The sequence below is a fragment of the Amblyraja radiata genome, unplaced genomic scaffold (genome assembly GCF_010909765.2).
Source record: "Amblyraja radiata isolate CabotCenter1 unplaced genomic scaffold, sAmbRad1.1.pri S118, whole genome shotgun sequence".
Lineage (NCBI taxonomy): Eukaryota > Metazoa > Chordata > Chondrichthyes > Rajiformes > Rajidae > Amblyraja > Amblyraja radiata.
Window position 1 is genome coordinate 1012287 of NW_022630104.1, and position 24572 is coordinate 1036858.

The 24572-nt window shown below is 49.8% G+C and overlaps 2 protein-coding genes across 2 annotated transcripts in view; both read left to right on the forward strand.

Annotated features, from left to right (window-relative positions):
- The window catches only part of LOC116969186 (zinc finger protein 567-like), a 79895-nt gene extending 65636 nt beyond the window's left edge, over window positions 1-14259 (forward strand). Inside the window, 1 exon segment of the mRNA XM_033016103.1 lies at window positions 14012-14259. The gene's annotated coding sequence lies outside the window, so the exon portion shown is untranslated.
- Window positions 5810-13575, forward strand: LOC116969187 (gastrula zinc finger protein XlCGF49.1-like; the record flags this gene model as incomplete). Its single annotated transcript, XM_033016104.1, has 2 exons — window positions 5810-5917; window positions 12791-13575. A coding segment is annotated over exon 2 (646 nt), but the record flags the coding sequence as incomplete, so codon positions are not given.
- Window positions 14260-24572: the final 10313 nt, after the last annotated feature.

The following is a 24572-nucleotide window of genomic DNA, read 5'->3' on the forward strand; positions in this document are numbered from 1 at the left end:
AGAGGATGTTTCCACTGGTGGGAGAGTCTAGGACCAGAGGTCACAGCCTCAGAATTAAAGGACGTTCCTTTAGGAAGGAGATGAGAAGGAATCTCTTTAGGCAGAGGGTGGTGAATCTGTGGGATTTTTGCCACAGACGGCACTAGAGGCCAGAAGTCAATGGATATTTTTAAGGCAGAGATAGATAGATTGTTGATTAATGCGGGTGTCAGGGGTTATGGGGAGAAGGCAGGAGAATCGGGTTAAGAGAGAGAGGTAGGTAGATCAGCCATGATTGAATGGTGGGGTAGACTTGATGGGCCAAATGACCTAATTCCGATTTCGTGTGTTATGGTCTACTCGGACTTAAGGAAATGCAAGCAGCCACTTTATGCAACGAGCAATTAATCAACAGAGGGCAATTATTGTCCCGCAGACAACTACTGCCCCAGGTGGATATCACGATGTGTGCAACAAACATTGATTGGCCACTGGTGGGCGAAGGGTTAATGTGGTAATCGGCTTGATTGAAGCTGATTAAAAAAATGGCAGCTGCTGTGTATAAAAGGGGGAGTTGTGGGAGTGAGGTGGTCCTGGGCTGCGGATGGGAGCAGTGGTCCTGGGCTGCGGATGGGAGCAGTGGTCCTGGGATGTGCATGGGAGCAGTGCTCAGGTAGAGACAGGGAGTCTCCCCTTGCACCCTGTGCTCAGGGTAGAGACAGGGAGTCTCCCCTTGTGAGCAGTGCTCAGGGTAGACAGGGAGTCTCCCCTTGTGGCCAGTGCTCAGGGAGTCTCCCCTTGTACTCAGGGTAGAGACAGGGAGTCTCTCCTTGTGTCTGATGTGGATCTGCATCTCCAGGGCATGAGGTAGGTGAGAACACTATAGCTTTCTCCTGAATTGTTTGCTTCTTTGATTAATTCTGCTGACATTTCCTTTTGATTGTTGGCATTTGAAGTGTCCAGGGTTTTTAATTATTTTTTTCTGGTGGAACTGGAATTGTGCTATATCTCAGAAACGAAAGGATGTTTCCACTAGTGGGAGAATCTCAGACCAGAGGGCACAGTGTCAGAATTCAAGGATGTATCTTTACTAAAGTGATGATACCCTAACCTTAACACAACTGAAATTGAATCTGGCTGATGTAAAATGTAGAAGCAAAGAACTGCAGATGTTGGTTTATACCAAAGATGGGCACATTGCTGGAGTAACTCAATGGACCAGGCAGCATCTCTGGAGAAACAAGATTTTGGGATGGAACAAAAGGTTTCGTGCCCTTATTATCACCCATCCTTCTCTCCACAGATGCTGCCTGACCCGTTGAGTTACTCCAGCACTCTGTGAAACGTCAGCTATCCATATTCTCCACAGACGCTGCCTGACCCGCTGAGTTACTCCAGCACTCTGTGAAATATCACCTATCCATGTTCTCCACAGATGCTGCCTGACCCGCTGAGTTCCTCCAGCCCTCTGTGAAATGTCACCTATCCTTCTCCTCCACAGATGCTGCTTGACCCACTGAGTTACTCCAGCACTCTGTGAAACATCTCCTATCCATGTTCTCCACAGATGCTGCTTGACACGGTGATTTACTCCAGCAATTTGTGTCTATCTGCAATAAAATGTTGATCAGTGATAATTGTTAATGATTGTAGCACAATGTGGAACAAGGAGCTGGAACAGATGCAGGGATAATTTAGAGTATGAAGGGATCTGAGGGGCATTCTTACTGTGAACCCAGTAACTTGGAACAATTAGAAACATAGAAAATAGGTGCAGGAGGAGGCCATTTGGCCCTTCAAGCCAGCACCGCCATTCATTGCAATCATGGCTGACCGTCCCCAATCAATAACCCGTGCATGCCTTCTCCCCATATCCCTTGAATTCCAAAAGCCCCTAGAGCTCTATCTAACTCTCTTAAATCCATCCAGTGATTTGGCCTCCATTGCCCTCTGTGGCAGGGAATTCCACAAAATCACAACTCTCTAAGACTTTCTCAGTCTTAAATGGCCTCCCCTTTATTCTAAGACTGTGGCCCCTGGTTCTGGACTCGCCCAACATTGGGATCATTTTTCCTGCATCTAGCTTGTCCAGTCCTTTTATAATTTTATGTTTCTATAAGATCCTCCCCTTTTCCCCTCATCCTTCAAAATCCAGTGAATACAAGCATAGTCTTTGCAATCTTTCCTCATATGACAGTCCTGCCATCCCAGGGATCAATCTCGTGAACCTACGCTGCACTGCCTCAATCACTAAGATGTCCTTCCTCAAATTAGGAGACCAAAACTGTACACAATACTTCAGATGTGGACTTACCAGAGCCCTATACAACTGCAGAAGAACCTCTGTACTCCTATACTGAAATCCTCTTGTTATGAAGACTAACATTCCATTAGCTTTCTTCACTGCCTGCTGTACCTGCACGCCAACTTTCAGTGACCGGTGTACAAGGACACCCAGGTCTCGCTGTACCTCCCCTAACCTAACCCCATTGAGATAATAATCTGCCCCCTTGATTTTGCCACCAAAGTGGATAACCTCACATTTATCTATATTATACTGCATCTGCCACGCATTTGCCCACTCACTCAACCTGTCCAGGTCACCCTGCAACCTCCGAACATCCTCTTCACAGTTCACACTGACACCCAGCTTTGTGTCATCTGCAAACTTGCTAGTGTTGCTCCTAATTCCCTCTTCAAAATCATTAATATATATGGTAAACTGTTGCGGCCCAATACCGAGCCTTGCGGCACTCCACTCGCCACTGCCTGCCATTCTGAAAAGGACCCGTTCACTCCTACTTTTTGCTTCCTGTCTGCCAACAATTTTCTATCCACGTTAACACCCTACCCCGAATACCGTGCGCTCTAATTTTAGTCACCAGTCTCCCGTGAGGGATTTTATCAAAGGCTTTCTGAAAGTCTAGATACACTACATCCATTGGCTCGCCTTCATCCATTTTACTTGTCACATCCTCAAAAAATTCCAGAAGATTAGTCAAGCATGATTTTCCTTTCATAAATCCATGCTGGAGAAATGCTGGAGAAACTCAGCGGGTGAGCAGCATCTATGGAGCGAAGGAGATGTGAGGGTATCCACTTTGGTGGCAAAAACAGGAAGGAAGATTATTATCAAATCTTGTGTCAAGTTGGGAAAAGGGAAAGTACAATGGGATCTGGGGGTCCTTGTTCATCAGTCAATGAAAGGAAGCATGCAAGTACAGCAGGCAGTAAAGAAAGCGAATGGCATGTTGGCCTCCTCAATAGAGGAGTTGAGTTTAGGAGCAAAGAGATCCTACTGCAGTTGTACAGGGCCCTAGTGAGACCACACCTGGAGAATTATGTGCAGTTTTAGTCTCCTAATTTAAGGAAGGACATTCTTGCTGTTGAGGGAGTGCAGTGTAGATTCATCAGGTTAATTCCTGGGATGGCAGGACTGTCATATGTTGAGAGAATGTAGCGGCTGGGCTTGTATTCACTGGAATTTATAAGGATGAGCGGGTATCTTATAGAAACATATAAAATTATTAAGGGATTGGACAGGGTAGATGCAGGAAACATGATCCTGTTGTTGGGGGAGGTCAGAACCAGGGGGCACAGTTTAAGAATAAGGGGTAGGTAATTTAGGACGGAAATGAGGATAGACTTTTTCACCCAGAGAGTTGTGATTCAGTGGAATTCTCTGCCACAGAAGCAGTGGAGGCCAATGCACTGGATGTTTTCAAGAGTTGGTTCAAGTTCAAGTTCACATTTGTTGTCACATGCACCAATTAAGGTACAGTGATATTTGAGTTACCATACAGCCATACCAAGTGAAAAACAAAAATACACAGCACATAAAGTTTAACATAAACATCTACCGCAGAGGAATCAACATTCCTCACTGTGATGGAATGCAAAAAAGTTCAGTCATCTTCCTCCATCGTTCACCCTTGGTCGGGGCCTTGAACCCTCCTCAGTCGCCGCTGCCCATGGTCCGCTGTTCAAGTCGTCTCGTCTCGATGATGGAAAATCCGGCATCGGAACACTCCGCAGCTCCCAAGTCGGCCTCTCCTTATTCGAGTCCACAGGCCCTGCGGTCGGAGCTCCTTCACTGGCGATCCTCGGCAAAGGATCGCAGGCTCCACTTAGGTGTCCGACCCGTGGTCCACCGGCCAGCTGCGACACCTCACTTGTATCTCCGAGTTCACCACAGACGTTCAGCACGTCACGGGCAAGCACAACACAGTCGCTGACGCTCTATCCCGTCCTGTCATTCCTTCTGTCTCAGCGAGTGGATGCTAGGATGGCGGACTACCGCACTGCAGTTTCTGGCCTCCGGTTGGCTGACGTCCGGTGTGGATCCTCGGGCATGATGGTCTCCACGGCTCAACCCCGCCCCATTGTCCCCATACGTTGGTGCCGCCGGTTCTTTGACTCCATCCACGGCCTGGCCCACCCATTCATATGGGCGACCTCTGCTATGGTGGTGGACAAGTTTGGCACGGGCTCCGCAAGCAGTTGGTGGCATGGGCCCACGCCTGCCTTCCCTGTCAAACCTCCAAGGTCTAGCGGCATGTGTAGGATTGGTGCAGGATTTCGCCATCCCTTCCTACATATTCACGTTGACCTGGTGGGCCCGTTGCCAACAGATGTTAAAGTCTGTGCCGCACCAGCAGCTTGAAACACTGTGCCGGACTCCAGGAAAGGCCGCACCACTCCACATTGTTAGGCCACGTGGGGGGGGGGGGGGGTGGGGAATGTTAAACCAGCATCCGCAGTCCCTCCCTACATGCGTTGATCGACCATTGGTGGTCGAAGGGTTGGAAACTAAGACGTTTGGACAGGTGCGTGGACAAGACAGGTTTAGAGGGGAGGTACACAAAATTGCTGGGGAAACTCAGCGGGTGCAGCAGCATCTATGGAGCTCCATAGATGCTGCTGCACCCGCTGAGTTTCCCCAGCAATTTTGTGTACCTTCGATCTTCCAGCATCTGCAGTTCCCTTTTTGAACAGGTTTAGAGGGGAGAATGGGCCAAAAGTGAGTGGGCCATTGGCAGCTTTTCAAGATGGCGCTTTGAAGGGCGAGACCCTAACAAGATGGCCGCCGTCAACCAGCGCCACTGACGGCGACCCCTCACCAAGATGGCCGCCATCAACCCCCTGATTTACATCGGTGAGACCAAGCGTAGGTTGGGCGACCGTTTCGCCGAACACCTCCGCTCAGTCCGCAATAACCTACCTGACCTCCCGGTGGCTCAGCACTTCAACTCCCCCTCCCATTCCCAATCCGACCTCTCTGTCCTGGGTCTCCTCCATTGCCAGAGTGAGCAACAGCGGAAATTGGAGGAACAGCACCTCATATTCCGTCTGGGGACCTTGCGTCCTTACGGCATCAACATTGAATTCCCCCAATTTTGCTAGCCCTTGCTGTCCCCTCCCCTTCCTTCACCCTCTAGCTGTCTCCTCCCACCCTCCCATCCGCCCGCCCTCGGGCTCCTCCTCCTCCTCCCTTTTCCTTCTTTCTTTCCCCCCCCCCCCCCCCCCCCCACCAGTCTGAAGAAGGGTTTCGGCCTGAAACGTCGCCTATTTCCTTCGCTCCATAGATGCTGCTGCACCCGCTGAGTTTCCCCAGCAATTTTGTGTACCATCAACAAGACAGATGGCCGCCATCAACCCCTCAACAATATTCCAACCCCTCAACAAGATGGTCGACATCAACCCCTCACCAAGATGGCCGCCATCAACCCCTCAACAATATTCCAACCCCTCAACAAGATGGTCGACATCAACCCCGCACAAAGATGGCCGCCGGCTGCCGGCCAATCAGCGGCGCCGACCTCACCTGCCCTCACCAAGATGGCCGCCCGCTGGTCCCGCCCCGGGCCGAGTCTCCCCATCGACCGGATAAAAATGGCGGCGGAGAAGCGGCGGTTGGTGGCGGCGCTGCCGAGCTGAGGTAAATAATGTTGTGAATCAGCAGCGGGGATGGAGCGGGATCGGGATCGGGATCGGGTCAATATGGGGGAGAAGTGAGTTAAATCACCACAGAAACTACACGTGTGGGGGGGAAACTGGGCTCACACTCCTTATAAACCTCCCCCTCTTATTCACTCAGGTCAATAACGGCATCAATAAATCAGCAGCGGAATTAGCGAAATAAACCCGTAAATCTGGGAGAGAGAGAGTTGGGGTCAATCTCCACATAAACTACACGCCTGGTGGAATAAACCCGTAAATCTGGGGGAGAGAGAGAGAGAGCTGAGGTCAATCTCCACATAAACTACACGTCTGGGGGCAAAACTGGGTAAATCTGGGGGAGAGAGAGAGAGAGAGTTGGGGTCAATCTCCACATAAACTACACGTCTGGTGGAATAAACCCGTAAATCTGGGGGAGAGAGAGAGAGAGCTGAGGTCAATCTCCACATAAACTACACGTCTGGGGGCAAAACTGGGTAAATAATATAAACTCACCGTCTGGAGCAGCGTCCTGAGATAAAACGCGTTATAAACATCTCCCTCTCTCTCTGCCCCCCCCCTCACCCTGTAAATAATCAATAAATCACCAAATAAACTACACGTCTGGTGGAATAAACCCGGTAAATCTGGGGGAGAGAGAGAGAGAGAGAGTTGAGGTCAATCTCCACATAAACTACACGTCTGGTGGAATAAACCCGGTAAAGCTGGGGGAGAGAGAGAGCTGAGGTCAATCTCCACATAAACTACACGTCTGGGGGCAAAACTGGGGTGAATAATATAAACTCACCGTCTGGAGCAGCGTCCTGAGATAAAACACGTTATAAACATCTCCCTCTCTCTCTGCCCCCCCTCTGTAAACAGCCAATACATCACCAAATAAACTACACGTCTGGGGAACAAAGCCCCGAGTGACGTCACAATGGACACAAGGCATGACGTGACACTGTGGGAGGGAGGTCCGGGCCACTCCAGCGCCGGTGGTCAGGGTGGAGCCATATAACCATATAACCATATAACAATTACAGCATGGAAACAGGCCATCTCGACCCTTCTAGTCCGTGCCGAACACATAATCTCCCCTAGTCCCATATACCTGCGCTCAGACCATAACCCTCCATTCCTTTCCCATCCATATAACTATCCAATTTATTTTTAAATGATAAAAACGAACCTGCCTCCACCACCTTCACTGGAAGCTCATTCCACACAGCTACCACTCTCTGAGTAAAGAAGTTCCCCCTCATGTTACCCCTAAACTTCAGTCCCTTAATTCTCAAGTCATGTCCCCTTGTTTGAATCTTCCCTACTCTCAGTGGGAAAAGCTTTTCCACATCAACTCTGTCTATCCCTCTCATCATTTTAAAAACCTCTATCAAGTCACCCCTTAACCTTCTGCGCTCCAAAGAATAAAGCCCTAACTTGTTCAACCTTTCTCTGTAACTTAGTTGCTGAAACCCAGGCAACATTCTAGTAAATCTCCTCTGTACTCTCTCTATTTTGTTGACATCCTTCCTATAATTAGGCGACCAAAATTGTACACCATACTCCAGAATTGGCCTCACCAATGGCTTGTACAATTTTAACATTACATCCCAACTTCTATACTCAATGCTCTGATTTATAAAGGCCAGCACACCAAAAGCTTTCTTTACCACCCTATCTACATGAGATTCCACTTTCAGGGAACTGTGCACAGTTATTCCCAGATCCCTCTGTTCACCTACATTCTTCAATTCCCTACCATTTACCATGTACGTCCTATTTTGATTTGTCCTGCCAAGATGTAGCACCTCACACTTATCAGCATTAAACTCCATCTGCCATCTTTCAGCCCACTCTTCCAACTGGCATAAATCTCTCTGTAGACTTTGAAACTCTACTTCATTACCCGCAACCCCACCTATCTTAGTATCATCTGCATACTTACTAATCCAATTTACCACACCATCGTCCAGATCATTGATGTACATGACAAACAACAGTGGACCCAAAACAGATCCCTGTGGCACCCCACTCGTCACTGGCCTCCAACTTGACAAACAACCATCCACCATTACTCTCTGGCATCTCCCATTCAGCCACTGTTGAATCCATCTTGCTACTCCACCATTAATACCCAACCATGAACCTTCTTAACCAACCTTCCATGAGGAACCTTGTCAAAGGCCTTACTGAAGTCCATATACACAACATCCACTGCTTTACCCTCATCAATTTCCCGAGTAACATCTACAAAAAATTCAAGAAGATTAGTTAAACATGACCTTCCAGGCACAAATCCATGTTGACTGTTCCTAATCAGACCCTGTTTATCCAGATGCTTATATATATTATCTCTAAGTATTCTTTCCATTAATTTGCCCACCACTGACGTCAAACTAACAGGTCTATAATTGCTAGGTTTACTCTTAGACCCCTTTTTAAACAATGGAACAACATGCGCAGTACGCCAATCCTCCGGCACTATTCCCGTTTCTAATGACATTTGAAATATTTCTGCCATAGCCCCTGCTATTTCTACACTAACTTCCCTCAATGTCCTAGGGAATATCCTGTCCGGACCTGGAGACTTATCCACTTTTATATTTCTCAAAAGTGTCAGTACTTCCTCTTCTTTGATCCTCATAGTTTCCATAGCTACTCTACTTGTTTCCCTTAACTCACATAATTCAATATCCTTCTCCTTGGTGAATACCGAAGAAAAGAAACTGTTCAATATCTCCCCCATCTCTTTTGGCTCTGCAGATAGTTGGCCACTCTGACTCTCTAATGGACCAATTTTATCCCTCGTTATCCTTTTGCTATTAATATAGCGGTAGAAACCCTTCGGATTTACTTTTACCTTACTTGCCAAAACAACCTCATATCTTCTTTTAGCTTTTCTAATTTCTTTCTTAAGATTCTTTTTACATTCTTTATACTCCTCAAGCACCTCATTTACTCCATGCTGCCTATAACTATTGTAGATCTCCCTCTTTTTCCGAACCAAGTGTCCAATTTCCCTTGAAAACCATGGCTCTTTACAATTTTTACGATTTCCTTTCAACCGAACAGGGACATAAAGATTCTGTACTCTTAAAATTTCACCTTTAAATGTACTCCATTTCTCTTCCACATCTTTCCCATAAAACAAACTGTCCCAATTTACTCCTTTTAAATCCTTTTGCATCTCCTCAAAGTTAGCCTTTCTCCAATCAAAAATCTCAACCCTAGGTCCAGTTTTGTCCCTCTCCATAATTATATTGAAACTAATGGTATTGTGATCACTGGACCCGAACTGTTCCCCAACGCATACCTCTGCCACCTGACCCATCTCATTTCCTAACAGGAGGTCCAGTACCGCCCCTTCTCTAGTAGGTACTTCTATGTATTGTTGCAAAAAACTATCCTGCACACATTTTACAAACTCCAACCCATCCAGCCCATTTACAGAATGTGTTTCCCAGTCTATGTGTGGAAAATTGAAATCTCCCACAATCACTACCTTGTGCTTACTACTAATATCTGCAATCTCCTTACATATTTGCTCTTCCAATTCTCGCTCCCCATTTGGCGGTCTATAATACACCCCTATAAGTGTTGCTACCCCTTTCCCATTTCTCAGTTCCACCCAAATAGCCTCCCTAGACGAGCCCTCTAATCTATCCTGCCAAAGCACTGCTGTAATATCTTCCCTGATAAGCAATGCAACACCTCCACCTCTTGCCCCTCCAATTCTATCACCGAGCCTGGTTCTCCAGCGCCGGTGCCCGGTGGTGATGGTGGAGCCGAGCCTGGTGCTCCAGCGCCGGTGCCCGGTGGTGAGGGTGGAGCCGAGCCTGGTTCTCCAGCGCCGGTGGTGAGGGTGGAGCCGAGCCTGGTTCTCCAGCGCCGGTGCCCGGTGGTGATGGTGGAGCCGAGCCTGGTGCTCCAGCGCCGGTGCCCGGTGGTGAGGGTGGAGCCGAGCCTGGTGCTCCAGCTGGAGGGAGAGCCAAGCCCGGGGCTTGGGGTGGGGCCGATAAAGAAGCCGCCGCTGGAACCAAGGATGTGCCTGGGTCCAGGGTCAGGGACGGTGGTCGGAACCTGCACTGGTGCCCAGGCGGCGGGCGAGCTGACGGCTGGAGGCTGCCGCTGGAACCAAGGACGGGCCTGGGTCGAGTATGAGATCTCTGGCCCTGCTCCACGTCCTCGGTAGGTCCCGAGGCAGGGAGTGAGGAGAGGAGGATGAGGGAGATGGGGCAGGGTCTCTACTCCCTCTCTCTCTGCACCTCTCCCTCTCTACCACCCTCCCCCTCCTTCTACTCTCCCTCTCTACTCCTCTCCCTCTCTACCCCTCCCCTCCCTCGCTTCCCCCCTCCCTCTTTCCACCCTCACTCTCTCCACCCTCGTCCCTATCTACGCCGTCCCTCTCCCTCTTTACCTCCTCACCCTCCCCCTCTACCCCTCCCCCTCCCTCTACCCCACCCTCGTCCCTCTCTACCCCCCCCCCTCTCCCTCTACCCCCTCCCTCTCTAACCCCCCTCTCTACCCACCCCCCCCCCCCCCCCTCTCTACCACCCCTCTCTACCCCCCCCCCCCCCTCCCTCTCTAGTGAGTGGTAAGTTTTGGGACCTAAGGGTGAGTGGTGGAATATTGTGTTCGAGGACCAGCTCTTCCCTGTGATGCCGTGTGCTCCCCCCTCATAGATGCCGTCTCACCCACTGAGTTTCTCCAGCATTTTTGACTACCTTCGATTTTCCAGCATCTGCAGTTCCTTCTTAAACAACTGTAATGAACAAAGTCGATCAGCATCTTTTTATAGTATTTTGGAAATGTAGTCAAATGTTTATACAAAGTTGCAGCAATGATGTTTAACACAAATCAATCACAGGCTGAACCCATTCAAAGTACACTTGTCACTCATGCAATACTTGTCATCTATGGTTACATCAATCACAAACTGTTGATCACAAACTTCGAAAGAACAGGAACTTAGTCAAAAGCCCAACATTTGCAATTCCGACTTAACAATATAATTATCAATGTCAGCTACCCACAGAAGTTCCTGTTTACAGAAACTACCAAAACCCAAGGAAATACATCCTCTCCCACTAATGTCAATGTCATTTACTTGGGCGGAACTATTAGAACAGAGCATCTTAAATGCAGGCCTCCAACTTCTTGATTACCCAGCTCCTCTAGTATACCACAAAATAACAAAAAGTCAATTTATTCGGAACCCAAAAAAGTCAAGTTTGTCTTTTACTCAATAAAACATTTTACTATTAACTAGGATATTCTCACATCTTCCCATCGCATTCCCACCTATACGTCTGATGTTTTTAATCATTTATAGTTTTAAAAAACAGCCCAACACCCTTTTCGGAAATGAAATCCCGAGTGACGTCACAATGGACTCGCAAGGCAGGACGGGACACTCCAGGCGGGGCACTCCAGCGCTCGCGTGACGGCGGCTGGAGTGCCCCCCCGGTGGTGAGGGTGGTGCCGCGGGCCCTGGCTGCAGCCGGGCCTGGTGCTCGAGCTGAAGGGAATTAACCTTGTAAACCTACGCTGCACTCCCTCAATAGCAAGAATGTCCTTCCTCAAATTGGAACCAAAACTGCACACAATACTCCAGGTGTGGTCTCACTAGGGCCCTGTACAACTGTAGGACCCCTTTTATCCTATACTCCTCTTGTTATAAAGGCCAACATGCCATCGCTTTCTTCATTGCCTGCTGTACCTGCATGCTTACTTTCATAGACTGATGAACAAGGAACCCCAGATCCCGTTGTACTTCCCCTTTTCCCTACTTGACGCCTATTAGATAGTAATCCACCTTCCTGTTTTTTATACCAAAGTGGATAATCTCACATTTATCCACATTAAACTCCATCAGCCATACATCTGCCCACTCCCCAAACCTGTCCACGTCACCCTGCATTCTCATAGCATCCTCCTCACAGTTCACACTGCCACCCAGCCTTGTGTTATCTGCAAATTTGCTAATGTTACTTTGAATCCCTTCATCTAAATCATTGATGTATATTGTAAAGAGCTGTGGTCCCAGCACCAAGCCTTGCGGTACCCCACTAGCCACTGCCTACCATTCTGAATGGGTCCCGTTAATCCCTACTCTTTGTTTCCTGTCTGCCAACCACTTCTCTATCCATGTCAGCACTCTACCCCCAATACCATGTGCCCTAATTTTGCCCACTAATCTCCTATGTGGGACTTTATCAAATGCTTTCTGAAAGTCCAGGTACATTACATCCACTGGCTCTCCCTCTACTCCTGCACCTATTGTCTGTGTTTCTGTGAAACGTCACCTACCCAATGGTCCCCACAGACGCTGCCCAACCTGCTGAGCACTCTGTGACCTTCATCCCATGATGCATGCCACCCCCCCCCCCCCCCCCCCCCATGTGACTCACGGGGCGGTACCGGCGGGGAGGTACCGGCCGTTCCCTTTGGATTGGGGATGACGTCAGGGCGCTGGTCGTGCGCGCCATGCGTGTGGCAGACGTCACAGGTGCAGAGGCGGATGGCTGCTGGGCATGCAGGCGGGCGGCTTGACGCTGCTGCCTGGATGCTTGGCGCCCCCAGAACGGTCCGACCTCCCCCCTCACCCATTTGTTTCCTCATCCCCCCCTCACGCCATCCCTTCTCCCCCTCCCCTCACTTCCACTATCCTCATCCCCCTTCCCCTCCCTTCCTTCACCCCATCACCCTCACCGCCTCCTCTCCCCCTACCTCTTCCCCCTCCCCCCCCGCTCCCCTACCCATCTCCCACTTCCCCCCCCCCCCCCCCCCCCACTTCAAGCACCAGTAATGTTCACATGTTAACAATGTCCTGTTTGCCAGCTTGTTGACCCTCTGTGTTCCCCTCCTGCAGGGTTTAGGAGCTGTTGCTGTGGACGGAGAGACGGGGACGTGATCGGCCATTGCGGGCGGCTAGGGTTCCGGTGAGCCCCCCCCCCCCCCCCCCCCAATTTGCTCGGTGTGTGGGCTCAGCTTCGAGGGGCTGAGCTTCGATGGAGGACCGCATGACGGGGCACAACAAAGAGAAGCATTATGAGTGTGACGTGTGTGGGAAGGCCTGGCAGAAGCCGAGCCAGCTGGAGATCCACCGGCGGGGGCACACAGGAGAGCGTCCCTTCGACTGCTTCGAGTGCGGCAAGAACTTCGCCCGCTACGAGACACTGCTGCGGCACAACCGCGTACACTCTGGCGAGAGGCCCTTTGCCTGCCACGACTGCGGCAAGAGCTTCAAGTCAATGCATGAGCTGAAGATGCACAAGCGGGTTCACACGGGAGAACGCCCCTTCACCTGCTCCGACTGCGGCAAGAGCTTCACCCGCCATGAGACCCTGCTGCGGCACAACCGCGGGCACTCCCACGAGAGGCCCTTCACCTGCTCCGACTGCAGCAAGAGCTTCAAGACGGCGAATGACCTGAAGATTCACCGGCGGGTGCACACAGGCGAGAAGCCCTATGACTGCTCCACCTGCGGCAAGAGCTTTGCCCAGATGCCGGGGCTACGGCAGCACCTGCGGGTGCACAGCAGTGAGCGGCCCTTCACCTGCTCCGACTGCGGCAAAGGCTTCAAGTCGTCCACGGACCTGAAGGTGCACAGGCGCCTGCACACCGGGGAGCGGCCCTACACCTGCAGCGACTGCGGCAAGGGCTTCACCCAGCACCAAAGCCTGCAGTTCCACCAGCACACCCACACCGGGGAGCGCCCCTTCGCCTGCGCCCAGTGCGGCAAGAGCTTCACCCACTCCACCAGGCTACTGGAGCACCAGCACACCCACACCGGAGAGCGCCCCTTCATCTGCGCCCAGTGCGGCAAGGGCTTCACCCGCTCCTCCAAGCTGCTGGAGCACCAGCGCACCCACACCGGTGACCGTCCCGTCTCCAGCCCGGTGTGTGGAGAGCGCTTTGCCATGGACTCCCACACCCAGTCTCACCAGCACGTGCACACCAGTGGCCAGCCCTACGACTGCCCGTACTGCGGTGAGGCTTTTGACAGTGCTCTGGGGTTGCAGCAGCACCAGCGGACCCATGCCGGCGAGCAGCTGCTCCCACTGCAGCAAGCGTTTCAAGAGCGCACGAGGGCTGCGGGAGCAGCAGCGGATACACACCAGAGAGAGATCCTTTGTGTGCGCTGAGTGTGGCAAGGGTTTCACCCGCATGCCCAGCCTGTGGTAGCACCAGCGTACCCACTAGGGTGAGCATCCCTTCCCCTGCCCATCCTGTGGTAAGGGCTTCATCCGCCTTGGCCACCTGCTGGAGCACTGGCGAGTCCACACCGGCCAGCGCCCCTTCACCTACCCGCTCTGTGGCAAGGCCTTTGCCCGCTCCTCCAGGGTGCTGGCACATGACGACGTGGATAGGTACTTTTTAGGCAAACACAATATAAGGAATGGGTAACATTTCTGGTCGAGATCCTCTTCAGTCTCATTCCTTCTCTCCAGAGATGCTGCCTGTCCCACTGAGTTACTCCAGCAGTTTGTGTCCTTTTTTGTAAACCAGCATCTGCAGTGCCTTGTTTTTAAACTATTCTGGTTAACCATCTCTGCACCTTCCCCAACGCCTCCACATCAGTCCTGTAATGGAGAGACCAGAACTGTATGCAATCCTCCAAATGCTACCTGACCAATGTCCCTTAAAGCTGCACATATACATTCCTCTCTCCTTATCTCACACCCTTTTATCTCCTTATTTTCCCTCGCCTCTGTCACTTACTTCACTCATCTGCCGATCACCCCCTCATCTGTTAACATAGTGTCAGTCTGAAGAAGAGGCCCGACCCGAAACGTCACCTGCCCATGTTCTCCACAGATGCTGCCTGCCGGTTGAATTACTCCAGCACTCTGTGAAACGTCACCTATCCATGTTGTCCACAGATGCTGCCTGGCCCGCTGAGTTACTGCAGCACGTCGTGTTAGAGTCACAGAGTGATACAGTGTGGAAACAGGCCCTTCGGCCCAACTTGCCCACACTGACCAACATGTCCCAGCTACACGAGTCCCACCTGCCTGCGTTTGGTTCATATCCCTCCAAACTTGTCCTATCCATGTACCTGGAATTTTCTGGAATTATTTGAGGATGTGACAAGTAAAATTGATGATGGGGAGCCAGTGGATGTAGTGTATCTAGACTTTCAGAAAGCCTTTGATAAGGTCTCGCACGAGAGACTGGTGACTAAAATTAGAGCACATGGTATTGGGGGTAGGATGTTGACATGGATAGAAAATTGGTTAGCAGACAGGAAGCAAAGAGTAGGAGTGAATGGCAGGCAGTGGCGAGTGGAGTGCCGCAAGGCTCGGTGTTGGGGCCGCAACTGTTTAACATATATATTAACAATTTGGAAGAGGGAATTAGGAGCAACACTAGCAAGTTTGTGGTTGACACAAAGCTGGGTGGTAGTGTGAACTGTGTAGAGGATGTTAGGAGGTTGCAGGGTGACCTGGACAGGTTGAGTGAGTGGGCAGATGCATGGCAGATGCAGTATAATATAGATAAATGTGAGGTTTATCCACTTTGGCGGCAAAAACAAGGGGGCAGATTATTATCTCAATGGGGTTAGGTTAGGTAAGGGGGAGGTGCAGTGAGACCTGGGCGTCCTTGTACACCGGTCACTGACAGTTGTCATGCAGGTACAGCAGGCAGCGAATACAGCTAATGGAATGTTGGCCTTCATAACGAGAGGATTTCAGTATAGGAGTAAAGAGGTTCTTCTGCAGTTGCATAGGGCTCTGGCAAGACCACATCTGGAGTATTATGTACAGTTTTATAACCATATAACCATATAACAATTACAGCACGGAAACAGGCCATCTCGACCCCTCTAGTCCGTGCCGAACACATAATCTCCCCTAGTCCCATATACCTGCGCTCAGACCATAACCCTCCATTCCTTTCCCATCCATATAACTATCCAATTTATTTTTAAATGATAAAAACGAACCTGCCTCCACCACCTTCACTGGAAGCTCATTCCACACAGCTACCACTCTCTGAGTAAAGAAGTTCCCCCTCATGTTACCCCTAAACTTCAGTCCCTTAATTCTCCTAATTTGAGGAAGGACATCCTTGTGATTGAGGCAGTGCAGCATAGGTTCACGAGATTGATCCCTGGGATGGCGGGACTGTCATGTGAGGAAAGATTGAAAAGACTAGGCTTGTATTCACTGGAGTTTAGAAGGGTGAGGGGGGATCTTATAGAAACATATAAAATTATAAAAGGACTGGACAAGCTAGATGCAGGAAAATGTTTCCCAATGTTGGGCGAGTTCTGAACCAGGGGCCACAGTCGTAGAATAAAGGGGAGGCCATTTAAGACTGAGGTGAGAAAAAACTTTTTCACCCAGAGAGTTGTGAATTTGTGGAATTCCCTGCCACAGAGGGCAGTGGAGGCCAAATCACTGGATGGATTTAAGAGCGAGTTAGATAGAGCTCTAGGGGCTAGTGGAATCAATGGATATGGGGAGAAGGCAGGCAAGGATTATTGATTGGGGACGATCAGCCATGATCACAATGAATGGCGGTGCTGGCTCGAAGGGCCGAATGGCCTCCTCCTGCACCTATTTTCTATGTTTCTATGTTACCTGTCTAACTGTTTTAGACGTTTGGATAGTCCCCGCCTCAACTACCTCCTCTGGCAGCTTGTTCCATACACCCACCACTCTTTGTGTGAAAAAGTTACCCCTCAGATTCCTATTAAATCTTTTCCCCTTCACATTGAACCCATGTCCTCTGGTCCTCGATTCCTCAACTCTGAGCAAGACATTCTGTGCATCTAACTAAATTGTGTTTAGCATCTGCAGTTTCTGGTGTCTCCCTTACCTATATCCACCTATTACTTCTGAAGAAGGGTCTCAACCTGAAACGTCACCCATTCCTTCTCTCTAGAGATGCTGCCTGTCCCGCTGAGTTACTCCAGCATTTTGTGTCCACCTATCACTTGCCAGACTTTGTCCAGCCGCCATCTCTCTTTTCCAGCTTCCTCCCCCCACCCTCTCCAGTCAGTCTGAAGAAGGGTCCTGACCTAGAATGTTGCCTGTCCATGCTCTCCAGAGGTGCAAGTTACTCCAGGAGATTGTGCCTCTTTTTGTAAACCAGCATCTGCAGTTCATTGTATCTAGACTAGGCGTGCATTTCACCCTACACTTGCGCTCGGTCCGCCAAGGCCTGCTGGATTTCCCGGTTACCAACCATTTTAACTCCCCTTCCCACTCCCACACGGATCTTTCTGTCCTGGGCCTCCTCCATTACCAGAGTGAGGTGACACGCAAACTGGAGGAGCAGCATCTCATAGCTTACAGCCCAATGACCTGAACATTGAATTCCCCAAATTAAGGACCCCCCCCCCCCCCCCCTCCTAATCAAGTCCTGGAGTCTGTCCCGACCCCATCTCTTTTTTCCAGCTTTCTCCCCCGACTTCATAAGTCCAAAGAAGGGTCCAGACCCGACACGTAGCCTGTCATTCCCCTCCAAAGTGCTGGTAGAACTCAGCAGGTCAGCCATCCGTGGTGGGAAACGGATGGAGAAGTGTTCCTATTACAAGCCCTCCTTGGCCCTGTCGAGAATGCGGTGCCCATTCTTGGGGTGTGATGCAAGATCCGTGCTGACCAGTCATCGACAGCACCCCCCTCGTGGGCCATCTCTTCGTCATTCCTCTGTCTTCTTATCGCTGAATGACAAGCAGAACCATCTTGGCTTAACAGTAGATTTATCTCCTTCCTTTTCGCCTTTCATTTCTGCAGGTATTACAGCGGTAGCAAAACTACTTCCCTTAGGTCCTGATCTAGGTAGAACCTTTGACAGTTGCGACAGTTTAGGATCTTGAATACTCCCATAGCATAAATTTGACATGATCCGTACTTCCTTTTCTATGAAGTTCACCAGATCGGGAAGCATGACCTCTCGATTCTTATTTTCCTCTAACAGACCAACTTGATCCCTCCACTTTTCTCTAAGTCTATAGGGCAGTTTTAGAGTGATAATTTTCATATTGCTAACAACATTCATTTCTTGCATCGTTAAGATGTTTCATCGAGCCACAACAACTTCCATGAGGTTAGTAATTTATTTCATACTTCTAAGAAATATCGCCAACTCCTGCAATGCTATCGCATCTGTCCAATCATAGACCTTCTTCATGAGGATGTCTTTGGATCATGGAAGTTTAAAGGGACTTTTATGTAGTGTGTCAGCAGCGAGCGGCGACTGCGGAGGATTCAACAGCCCCGACCACGGGTGAACAAAAGGGGAAGATGATTGAACTTTATTACCTTCCATCACAGTGAGGAATGTTAGTTCCGCTGTGGTGGATGTTTATGTTAAACTTTATTTTTTGTGGCTGTGTGTCTTGTTGCTTTTTACTCAGTATGGCTGTATGGTAACTCAAATATCACTGTACCTTAATTGGTGCATGTGACAATAAATTCCAACTTGAACTTTCGTCTATATATTAAAAAAAGGATAATGCTGACTGATCGTGTACAATTGTGACGGTGTGATTTCAAAGGCAGGGCTGGGGCATTCTAGACCTTCAGCCCAGGGACTTTAGGTTAGATGACCTAGGTACCAATGTCTGACTATGGGAGTGTGTAGGGGGTCACCTGAAATGAACAGAATTTGGAGTCTGCTGGGTACCACCCGCTGCGTGTAGACCTGGGGACCCCCCCCCCCCAAGGGGCCAAAAAATGGGTGCTAAATAGATAAGTGAGGTAGCACTTAAATCCACTACCATGGTGGGCTCACTGCCACGCCTATATCATCAACACAAACGGCAGAAGGTAGACAAAAGTGCTGGAGAAACTCAGCGGGTGCAGCAGCATCTATGGATCGAAGGAAATAGGCAACGTTTCGGGCTGAAACCCTTCTTCAGGCTGCTGCACCCGCTGAGTTTCTCCAGCACTTTTGTCTACCTTCGATTTTCCAGCATCTGCAGTTCCTTCTTAAACACAAACGGCAGACATTTTACCCACTGCAAAAGGCCCGCCAGACCCTCCACAAAGGGCCTAAAAAAGGGCTAGCATATGGACGAGCAAGGTACCACCAAAAAATAATGCCAAATGAACAAGTTGAGTTCATGGAGAACAAAATGGGTTATGCCAGACAAAGAGTCCGCTGCACTACAGGTACAAGGCAGGCCAAAAATGGATACTTTCCTAGACCCTGCTGTCCAACTAAGCTAGCCTAGATATTGTGGGTACCAGCTAAAACCAAGTTTAAATGATCTATCACACCTTGGGGAATATAAAATGACCTATGACAGAACAATTATCTGCTCCCTTGGGCCCATCTAGGCTAGCCTAGATATTAAAGGTACCAGCTAAAACCAGGTTGAGATGATCAATTATCCTAGGAAATACAAAATCACACATGCCAGAATGATAATCCATTGCCTTGGTCCTACCAGACTCCCCAAATAGTCCCTTAATTGCCCAACATTGGGGGGGGGGGGGGGGGGGGTCTGATAGGCACAAGGCAGCAGATAATTGTTCTGGCATTGGTCATTTTGTATTCCCCATGGTGTGATTGATCATTTAAAGCAAACATTTAGCCCGATGGCAAACATCTGGTCCAAAATTGACATTTTGGTCCAAGCTCATTTGTATATGGCCCCATGTGTATTTAAAGTTTATTAGACCAAGTGCAGACCCATTGGATCTGTTCCCCCCAACGCGCGGGGTGGGGGGGTGCTGCGGCTTCACAGGCACACTAACCACCCCACACACACGGGGGGGGGGGGGGGGGGAGAGGGGAGGTGGAGAGAGATTGGGGGAGAGGGAGAGAGTGGAGGGGAGAGAGAGAATGGAGAGGGAGAGAGAAGGAGTGGGGGAAAGGCAAGAGGTGCAAGGGAGGGAGAGAGATTAGAGGGGGAGAGAGTCGAGAGGAGAGAGAGTAGAGAGGGAGGGAGGGGTGAGTGAGGGAGAGGAGGGGGAGAGGTTGAGGGGAGAGTTGGATGGGGAGAGAAAAAGGGAGAGCTGGAGGGGGGAGAAAAGAGGAGGTGGAGGGAGAGGGCGAATAAGAGGTGGAGGGTGTAGAGGGAAAGGTGGTCAGTGAGGGAGGGAGAGGAGGATGGAGAGAGATTGGAGGGAAATAGAGGAGGGAAGAGAGAAGGGGAGAGGGGCAAGGCAGGGGATGCAAGGGAGGGAGGGGGAGAGAGAGAAAGTAGAGGGGGGAGGGAAGAATGAGGGGGAGGGAGAGAAGAAGGGAAGTTGAAAGGGGAGAGAAGAGGAGGGGATGGAGGAGAGGATAGGAGGGGTGGAGTGGGAGGGGGTGGAGAGGGAGGGGGCAGATAGGGAGGGGGGTAGGACAACTTGCTCTATTTGATCTTATTTGATTGTGCACGCCAGACCACGTGAAGGTAGCAATCTCCCACACCTGTCCCATTGTGATGTAATATCGTATGTAAATGAGATCCATTGTGATTGGACATCTGTGAGATGGCACTGTGACTCATGCCACAGCTTGATTTTTAAAATTCTTGATGGTTTTTACTAAAAAAGCAGGGAAATTAATAACCACATTTTCTAAAACAAAATGTGGAGGAGGAAAAACTCAACAGGTGTATGTAAAAATGTCTCCGTTACGGCAAAGGGTGGAGGAGTAAATTCACAAACAGCTTAAATGAATTTTCGCGAAATGGAGCCCGTTACAAACCAACAAACCAACGAGTTTTAATAGTTACTAGTCCAAGTGCCGTCCCCCCCCCCCCTGCACCCAACGTGTGGCTGTGGGGGGGGGGGGGGGGGAGTGGGTGGGGGGTGGTGGCATTTGGCGTCACACACATTAACTACCACCCTGCGCAAACGCTAACTACCCCTCTTGGTATTATATTAATATTATTAATTTGCTCCTTTAACCCCATAACCGCCCTATCCACTGACGCATAGCCCCCAACTTGTAGGCGCGTCTAGAGAGGGGGGGGGGGTGTAGAGAGTGAGGGCAGAGAGAGAATGGGGATAGACGGAGAGAGGGGCAGAGACAGAAGGGCAAGAGACAGAGGGAGAGGGGGTGGAGGGAAGGAGGAGAGGGTGGGTGAGGGGGGGAGGTTGGTGGAGATGGGGAGGGGGAGATGGGATGGGGAAGGGAGAGGAGGATGAGGGAGGGGGGTGGGTGAAGGGGAGACGGGTAGGGGAAGGCGGTGGTAGAGGGGGAGGGGGAAAGGGTGGGTGAGGGGGTGAGAGAAGGAGAGGAGGGGAAGGGGGGAGGTGAGAGGAGAAGGGTGGGGGGGAAGAGGGGAGGAGGAGAGTAGGAGGGGAGGAAGAGGGGGAGGGTAGAGGTGGAGGGAGAGAGTGGAGGGGGGAGAGAGAGAAGGGGGAGAGAGAGAAGGGAGTGGGGGAAAGGCATGGGGTGGAAGGGAGGGAAGGAGGGGGAGATACATGTGAAGAGAAAAAGATTAGGTAAAACAAATGTAGGTCCATTGAAGGCTGCAAGCTGATTGGATAGGTTGGGTGAGTGGGCAAATGCATGGCAGATGCAGTATAATGTGGATAAATGTGAGGTTATCCACTTTCCATGCCATATCTTCCCAAATTACTTCGCCACACAAAATTCCTGGACAGAACAGCTTCCTGGGATTGGCCAAAGGAACTAACGGATTGATAGCATCATCCCACCTCCTTGCGTATAACCTACTTGAACCCCTCCAATCTGACTTTCGCCCCCTCCATAGCACAGAAACTGCTCTCCTCAAAGTCCTCAACGACCTCTTCACCTCTGCTGACACTGGTCCCCTCAACATCCTCATCCTCCTCGACCTGAGCGCAGCCTTCAACACAGTGAACCATAACATCCTGCTCGCCAGACTCAAGGACCACGGCATTGAAGGCTCTGCACTCAGCTGGCTCTGTTCCTACCTTTCCAACAGATCCCACTTCATCTCTCTCCACAACCACACCTCTGCTACAGCCACAGTCACTCAAGGCGTTCCCCAAGGCTCCGTACTCGGCCCCCTCCTCTTCATTATCTACATCCTCCTCCTTGGTCAGATACTCCGCCACTTCAACCTGGACTTCCACTGTTACGCCGATGACACCCAGATCTACCTCAGCACCAAATCCCCCCACAACCCCCCCTCTCCCATATCAACTCCTGTTTGTCAGCTATAAAAAACCTGGATGCAACATAATTTCCTCAAACTCAACAGCGATAAGACAGAATTCCACCTCATAGGCTCCAAAGCCACACTCAGCAAAATCAATAACACCACTCTCACTGTCTCCCCATCTCCCCAGGCCCGCAAACGTGGCGTGGTCTTTGATTCCACCCTCTCCCTTGAGCCTCACATCCGCCATGTCATTAAAACCTCCTTTTTCATCTCCGCAACATCGCCAAACTCAGACCCTCTCTCACACCGCCCGCCGCTGAAAGACTCATCCATGCCTTCATCTCCTCGCGACTGGACTATTGCAACTCACTTCTCCTTGGCATCAGCTCCACCAACATCAACCGACTCCAACTGGTCCGGAACGCAGCCGCCCGACTCATCACCCACACCAAATCCTGGCATCACATCACTCCAGTCCTCAAACAACTTCACTGGCTTCCCATCTCCCACCGGATCACCTACAAAATCCTGATCCTCACCTACAAAGCCCTCCACCAACTGCCCCCCCCCCCCCATATCTCACTGACCTCATCTCCCCCTACCAACCCTCACGGTCCCTCAGATCGACATCAGCCGGTCTCCTCTCCATCCACAAGTCCAACCTCCGCAGTTTTGGGGACAGAGCCTTCTCCAGGGCAGCTCCCGGGCTCTGGAACTCCCTCCCCCAACTGATCCGCAATTCCGTGTCCCTCACCAGTCCCACCTCAAGACCCATCTCTTCACCTCTGCCTATCCTTAGCCCCACGTTCCCCTCCCTTTTCATCTGTGCATTAATTGCCTCATATTGTGTTTTGAATTGAATTCTGTCTTTACTTTGTGTACTGGTCATGTCTCTACTATTTATTTCATTCCCCTTACATGTTTTTCCTCTACCTGCTAAATATTTGTAAGGTGTCCTTGAGACTCTTGAAAGGCGCCCATAAATAAAATTTATTATTATTATTATTATTATATAAAGTCTTGGGCAGAAAGAGAGAAAACAGGCTATAAGCAAATGCAGCTGAAGCAGGCGGTGTGAAGAGTGCTTCATGCTGTGTGTGTCTGAACCCCGGGAGGAGTGTGTGATGTGACTCGATGGGACAAATGCACTAATTATGCTCTGATCACTTACGCAAAGAGCAGGAGTAAACGGGTCCTTTTCAGAATGGTAGGCAGTGACTAGTGGGGTACCGCAAGGCTCGGTGCTGGGACCCCAGCTATTTACAATATATATTAATGATTTGGACGAGGTAATTGAATGCAACATCTCCAAGTTTGCGGATGACACGAATCTGGGGGGCAGTGTTAGCTGTGAGGAGGATGCTAGGAGGTTGCAATGTGACTTGGATAGGTTGGGTGAGTGGGAAAATGCATGGCAGATGCAGTATAATGTGGATAAATGTGAGGTTATCCACTTTGGTGGCAAAAACAGTAAAATAGACTATTATCTGAATGGTGGCCGATTAGGAAAAGGGGAGATGCAACGAGACCTGGGTGTCATGGTACACCAGTCATTGAAAGTAGGCATGCAGGTGCAGCAGGCAGTGAATAAAGCGAATGGTATGTTAGCATTCATAGCAAAAGGATTTGAGTATAAGAGCAGGGTGGTTCTACTGCAGTTGTACAGGGAACCACACCTGGAGTATTGCGCACAGTTTTGGTTTCCTAATCTGAGGAAATACATTCTTGCCATAGAGGGAGTACAGAGAAGGTTCACCAGACTGATTCCTGGGATGTCAAGACTTCCATATGAAGAAAGACTGGATAGACTCGGCTTGTACTCGCTAGAATTTAGAAGATTGAGGGGGATCTTATAGAAACTTACAAAATTCTTAAGGGGTTGGACAGGCTAGATGCAGGAAAATTGTCCCCGATGTCGGGGAAGTCCAGAACAAGGGGTCACAGTTTAAGGATAAGGGGGGAAGTCTTTTAGGACCGAGATGAGAAAAACATTTTTCACACAGAGTGGTGAATCTGTGGAATTCTCTGCCACAGAAGGTAGTTGAGGCCAGTTCATTGGCTATATTTAAGAGGGAGTTAGATGTGGTCCTTGTGGCTAAAGGGATCAGAGGGTATGGAGAGAAGGCAGGTACAGGATACTGAGTTGGATGATCAGCCATGATCATATTGAATGGCTCGAAGGGCCGAATGGCCTACTCCTGCACCTATTTTCTAAGTTTCTATGTTTCTAACATATAGTATGGAGCTGCTGGGGACCAGCGCTGGATGGATGAAATACCACAACATCATCTGCATACATAAAACGGTTCACTAAAGTATTATAGTGTGTTATTGTATATTATGTTGTATTATAGTATAGTATGTTATTGGGTGTTCTAGTGTATTACATTGTGTTATATTCTGTTATAGTGTGTTAATCAATCATAATCATAATCATACTTTATTAGCCAAGTATGTTTTGTAACATATGAGGAATTTGATTTGCCACACAGTCAAACCAATAAAAAGCAACAAGACACACAATATACATTTTAACATAAACATCCACCACAGTGACTCCTCCACATTCCTCACTGTGATGGAAGGTGAAAATTGTTTCCAATCTCTT